The 7,000-nt window shown below is 42.4% G+C and overlaps 1 protein-coding gene across 2 annotated transcripts in view; it reads left to right on the plus strand.

The window, feature by feature from the left end:
- LOC121302838 overlaps positions 1-7,000 on the plus strand; it is a 26,312-nt gene that overhangs the window by 1,859 nt on the left and 17,453 nt on the right. For both annotated transcript variants that reach the window (XM_041233105.1, XM_041233106.1), the window contains exon 2: positions 1,022-1,597. In XM_041233105.1, the coding sequence (XP_041089039.1) occupies positions 1,022-1,597 (576 nt within the window). The remainder of the gene's footprint in view (positions 1-1,021; positions 1,598-7,000) is intronic.

The following is a 7,000-nucleotide window of genomic DNA, read 5'->3' on the forward strand; positions in this document are numbered from 1 at the left end:
AGAGAAACCGTGCCTTTGTGTGGGCTGTCTTTCATGCAGGGTCACACAGAGCAGAGTCACCCTTAAACACGCACACTGGAGTGTAAAAAAAATTATTGACCAGTTGAGAAATGATGTCTGAAATCAACAACACGCATTCCACTGAACACAAGAGCGTTTCCCCTTCTGTAACAAGTGATATGATGGGGTATTTCCCTCCAAAGAGATTTGATATACTGTAATATGGTACAAATTATACTATTCAAAATGAAAGAATGTTCGAAAACTTGTTAGAATTTTGAAAGATTTTTCAAACATGAGAAGCCCAGTGTTTGTTCCAGCAGTAAACGTGCCATCAGCTTTTTGTCACGTTTAAGAATGTCAGAAACAGCTTCTTTGTCGGTGTTACCAGTGAAATGTCCTTGCCGCGACAAAACAAATAAAAATAAAAGGACTGCTTGTGGGTTATGGATCACTCTGTTAAATAGCAGGAGCAGGTAGTTATGTAAATACAAGCAGGTGTCAGGAAGCAGTAAGGGAGAAGAGCAGTAACCTTTAGGGGAAACTTCTCACATTTTCACACCAGCTTCACACGGGCCGTGCTCCAAATGACACAGGCTGAGTTCCACTGCTCAACAGGAACACATGATTTACTAGATAACTGGTTATTTTATAAATGTGATCTTTCAGTGTTATCGTGTGAGGAGTCAATTAAAAATAAACAAAAAAAACAAAACAAGTGTATAGTATTGTTAATTCGAACATAGCTGGCTAAAAATCTGTTCTCTGATCGGTTGTCTCCGGTACGTTCAAAAGTGATTGAAGACACCTTGACATGATTAAGTATGGCATCTTGAGACAACCAAGGGATAAAACAGTTGCTATCTTCAGGTAAAAGGATATCAAAACACAGAAATGGTAAGTTACAAACTAAAGAGGTACTAATAGCAATAATGAAGGATGTCTTATCATACAGGCGCAGGTTATTACATAAATATTGTATGTCTTTATTAAAGCAAAGTGTCACTGTTTTAACTTGTAGGTGAAGCTGAGTTCCTGGGAGGCTCCAAAGTCGTTTTTCCCGGTGGATGCCGTGAGCCCTGGAGGCTGAGTAACGGCACGCAGATCCCTGAGCTCTCCAATCTCACAGTGTGTCTTAACATCAGACTGACTGCGCCCGGCCCTTGGGAAGCCTTTACTTACAAGACTTCGACAGCAACTAATTATGACCTGGGGATTGTTGGGAGCGATGGGTTGATCACTGTCTGGCTGCTGGATCAATCTTTCAGCCTGTCCCAGATATTACCTGTAATGACGTGGAACGCTCTCTGCTTGGAATGGAATGGAAGGGACAGCAGGCTATCGCTCAGAGTGAACAGAAGCCAGTTTCAGAGCAACGTCACTGGTGATACTATCCCCGGAAATGGAACACTGTTGCTGGGCTGTTCGGGAAACAGCACGGCCGCGGGCCTGGGGGAGATGTACTTATTCAGGCTGTGGGATACATCAAGCGGTCACCCTGCCAGCCCCTGTGAGAACGGCAATGTCATTGGCTGGGATGGCAAACAGTGGAGCTTCAACCGAAGCACTCTCATCCCTGACCCCTCTCTGCAGTGCAGTAAGTACAACAGCAAGCTCTGTGAGAGCCACCGCCTCCTCAGCTGTGCTGGGTTTCAATTAAACGTAGAGCTAGATCGTCTTTATACAGTCAAGCAGATAGTCTTGATAGTCTTTATCAAGTCTTTATCTGGCAAATATATCCAGGCTTTCATTTCTATTTCCCTGCTCCTCCTCCTCCTCCTCCTCCTCCGCCTCCTCCTCATTAAGCCCATGCTAAACCCTCCAAGGCACTGCAGGCTCACGTGCTGTATTAGTGTTTTGTTATTGCAATAGCCTCCAAGGCACTGCAGGCTCACGTGCTGTATTAGTGTTTTGTTATTGCAATAGCCTCCAAGGCACTGCAGGCTCACGTGCTGTATTAGTGTTTTGTTATTGCAATAGCCTCCAAGGCACTGCAGGCTCACGTGCTGTATTAGCGTTTTGTAATTGCAGTACCCCCAAGCTTTGATTTGCAGAAATATTGGTAGTTTTAAAGCATGACTGAAAACTTATTTTTTTAAACTGAAATCTTACAATCCAAACTGTTCCTCCAGCCCACCTCCCCTGACTGGATTTCTGGGGCCTTTCATACACAACTAGGCCTGGATTCAATTAAAAATAAAGCAGCGCTGTAGCCATTGTAAAGTAAAGCTATGGCGGTGAAACCAACTGATTTCATTCAGGCCTGAGGTCTATTTTCCAAAGAAAAATTAATTGTTTAAATTAACAAATGCTTCAACATATGCTTCAACAAATGCAACACCAGCTGCCCCAACAGATAGTTCAACAATTGCTTTAACAAATGCAACAATGTTTGCCCCAACAGCTGCTCCAGCAGATGCTTTAACAAATGCAACAACAGCTGCTCCAGCACATGCTTTAACAAATGTAACAACAGCTGCTCCAGCACATGCTTTAACAAATGCAACAACAGCTGCTCCAGCACATGCTTTAACAAATGCAACAACAGCTGCTCCAGCACATGCTTCAACAAATGCAACACCAGCTGCCCCAACAAATAGTTCAACAATTGCTTTAACAAATGCAACAATGTTTGCCCCAACAGCTGCTCCAGCACATGCTTTAACAAATGCAACAACAGCTGCTCCAGCACATGCTTCAACAAATGCAACACCAGCTGCCCCAACAAATAGTTCAACAATTGCTTTAACAAATGCAACAATGTTTGCCCCAACAGCTGCTCCAGCACATGCTTTAACAAATGCAACAACAGCTGCTCCAGCACATGCTTTAACAAATGCAACAACAGCTGCTCCAGCACATGCTTTAACAAATGCAACAACAGCTGCTCCAGCACATGCTTTAACAAATGCAACAACAGCTGCTCCAGCACATGCTTCAACAAATGCAACACCAGCTGCCCCAACAAATAGTTCAACAATTGCTTTAACAAATGCAACAATGTTTGCAGCTGCTCCAGCACATGCTTTAACAAATGCAACAACAGCTGCTCCAGCACATGCTTTAACAAATGCAACAACAGCTGCTCCAGCACATGCTTCAACAAATGCAACACCAGCTGCCCCAACAAATAGTTCAACAATTGCTTTAACAAATGCAACAATGTTTGCCCCAACAGCTGCTCCAGCACATGCTTTAACAAATGCAACAACAGCTGCTCCAGCACATGCTTTAACAAATGCAACAACAGCTGCTCCAGCACATGCTTCAACAAATGCAACACCAGCTGCCCCAACAAATAGTTCAACAATTGCTTTAACAAATGCAACAATGTTTGCCCCAACAGCTGCTCCAGCACATGCTTTAACAAATGCAACAACAGCTGCTCCAGCACATGCTTTAACAAATGCAACAACAGCTGCTCCAGCACATGCTTCAACAAATGCAACACCAGCTGCCCCAACAAATAGTTCAACAATTGCTTTAACAAATGCAACAACAAATGCCCCAACAGCTGCTCCAGCACATGCTTTAACAAATGCAACAACAGCTGCTCCAGCACATGCTTTAACAAATGCAACAACAGCTGCTCCAGCACATGCTTTAACAAATGCAACAACAGCTGCTCCAGCACATGCTTTAACAAATGCAACACCAGCTGCCCCAACAAATAGTTCAACAATTGCTTTAACAAATGCAACAATGTTTGCCCCAACAGCTGCTCCAGCACATGCTTTAACAAATGCAACAACAGCTGCTCCAGCACATGCTTTAACAAATGCAACAACAGCTGCTCCAGCACATGCTTTAACAAATGCAACAACAGCTGCTCCAGCACATGCTTTAACAAATGCAACAACAGCTGCTCCAGCACATGCTTCAACAAATGCAACACCAGCTGCCCCAACAAATAGTTCAACAATTGCTTTAACAAATGCAACAATGTTTGCCCCAACAGCTGCTCCAGCACATGCTTTAACAAATGCAACAACAGCTGCTCCAGCACATGCTTTAACAAATGCAACAACAGCTGCTCCAGCACATGCTTCAACAAATGCAACACCAGCTGCCCCAACAAATAGTTCAACAATTGCTTTAACAAATGCAACAATGTTTGCCCCAACAGCTGCTCCAGCACATGCTTTAACAAATGCAACAACAGCTGCTCCAGCACATGCTTTAACAAATGCAACACCAGCTGCCCCAACAAATAGTTCAACAATTGCTTTAACAAATGCAACAATGTTTGCCCCAACAGCTGCTCCAGCACATGCTTTAACAAATGCAACAACAGCTGCTCCAGCACATGCTTTAACAAATGCAACAACAGCTGCTCCAGCACATGCTTCAACAAATGCAACACCAGCTGCCCCAACAAATAGTTCAACAATTGCTTTAACAAATGCAACAATGTTTGCCCCAACAGCTGCTCCAGCACATGCTTTAACAAATGCAACAACAGCTGCTCCAGCACATGCTTTAACAAATGCAACAACAGCTGCTCCAGCACATGCTTCAACAAATGCTACACCAGCTGCCCCAACAAATAGTTCAACAATTGCTTTAACAAATGCAACAATGTTTGCCCCAACAGCTGCTCCAGCACATGCTTTAACAAATGCAACAACAGCTGCTCCAGCACATGCTTTAACAAATGCAACAACAGCTGCTCCAGCACATGCTTCAACAAATGCAACACCAGCTGCCCCAACAAATAGTTCAACAATTGCTTTAACAAATGCAACAATGTTTGCCCCAACAGCTGCTCCAGCACATGCTTTAACAAATGCAACAACAGCTGCTCCAGCACATGCTTTAACAAATGCAACAACAGCTGCTCCAGCACATGCTTCAACAAATGCAACACCAGCTGCCCCAACAAATAGTTCAACAATTGCTTTAACAAATGCAACAATGTTTGCCCCAACAGCTGCTCCAGCACATGCTTTAACAAATGCAACAACAGCTGCTCCAGCACATGCTTTAACAAATGCAACAACAGCTGCTCCAGCACATGCTTTAACAAATGCAACAACAGCTGCCCCAACAAATAGTTCAACAATTGCTTTAACAAATGCAACAATGTTTGCCCCAACAGCTGCTCCAGCACATGCTTTAACAAATGCAACAACAGCTGCTCCAGCACATGCTTTAACAAATGCAACAACAGCTGCTCCAGCACATGCTTTAACAAATGCAACACCAGCTGCCCCAACAAATAGTTCAACAATTGCTTTAACAAATGCAACAATGTTTGCCCCAACAGCTGCTCCAGCACATGCTTTAACAAATGCAACAACAGCTGCTCCAGCACATGCTTTAACAAATGCAACAACAGCTGCTCCAGCACATGCTTCAACAAATGCAACACCAGCTGCCCCAACAAATAGTTCAACAATTGCTTTAACAAATGCAACAATGTTTGCCCCAACAGCTGCTCCAGCACATGCTTTAACAAATGCAACAACAGCTGCTCCAGCACATGCTTCAACAAATGCAACACCAGCTGCCCCAACAAATAGTTCAACAATTGCTTTAACAAATGCAACAATGTTTGCCCCAACAGCTGCTCCAGCACATGCTTTAACAAATGCAACAACAGCTGCTCCAGCACATGCTTTAACAAATGCAACAACAGCTGCTCCAGCACATGCTTTAACAAATGCAACAACAGCTGCTCCAGCACATGCTTTAACAAATGCAACACCAGCTGCCCCAACAAATAGTTCAACAATTGCTTTAACAAATGCAACAATGTTTGCCCCAACAGCTGCTCCAGCACATGCTTTAACAAATGCAACAACAGCTGCTCCAGCACATGCTTTTACAAATGCAACAACAGCTTCTCCAGCACTTGCTTTAACAAATGCAACAACAGCTGCTCCAGCACATGCTTCAGCAAACTCTGCAAGTACATCCAGTTCTCTGAATGTCACAGGTAAGAATAAACAGGCAGAGCCTGACTTGTGGTTGTAATACTAACTGTTTAAAAACTGCTTTTTGTTTGTGCCAGCAGTGTACACTGCGTCAGTATTGCTTATGGGCCAGACAATTGCTATTATTGCATTGGCAAAGCTCTGTACTCTTATGATACTGATGTTTAAGGTATACTGTTAAACAGTCTGGCAAGAGGTCAGCCAGCAAGACAGGTTCATGTTATAATTATGGAAGTACAGTGCAGTTCACCTAATGGAATACAAAGACCTTTATAAAAGTGTCCTATAGTTAAAGCATGGCAGTGTATGAAGTGTCATAAACAGAGTGAAGGCATTGTAAAGCACAGAGATGTATGGTAAAGCACATTAAAACTACATTAAACTACTTTTATAAGTTTTTTTTTTTTTTGTAAATATGGCTTTAATATCAATATATATTTACATTTCCCTTGTGTAGATGCATAATTACTGTAGCCTAAATCCTGCTTAATCCTCTTGTAGTTTATATTCTGGTCTAATATATGGTAGGATGAACTGGTAGAGATGGAAGGTAGCTGATAGCAATGTTAATGTAAATGGAATTATTGTCAATGACTATTGTCATTGTTTCATACCACATAGCTCTGAAGGACAGTGTGGTTATGACTTGCCATAATTAACTTGCAATATTTAAATCAAATAAATGTATAATGTATGTATATGTAAATATACAGTAACCCCGGCATTGCTGCTGTGGACTGTACACAAATACATACATCACATATGTCACTATAACATGAGAACTGCTCGTCCGATTTTGCTTGTCATGCCAAGCACACTCTGTTTTAACATTCCAAAATAAAAGTTTTCAGCCCTGTGCTTCAGGGCCCAGTAATAGAACTGGAATATAGAATATGCTGTTGTCATTTCTGTGTATTCCACTGTCCATTACAGTACATTTAAGAGCAAGATACAAAATACAATGACTTCAGTCCTAATAAGAGCAAATACAAAACCCTGATTGATTGAAAGCATTTGAGATACCTAGAGAAAAACGGGTCTGAATTTGATGACACTTTGGAAGA

The sequence above is a fragment of the Polyodon spathula genome, chromosome 30, assembly GCF_017654505.1.
Source record: "Polyodon spathula isolate WHYD16114869_AA chromosome 30, ASM1765450v1, whole genome shotgun sequence".
NCBI classification, from domain to species: domain Eukaryota; kingdom Metazoa; phylum Chordata; class Actinopteri; order Acipenseriformes; family Polyodontidae; genus Polyodon; species Polyodon spathula.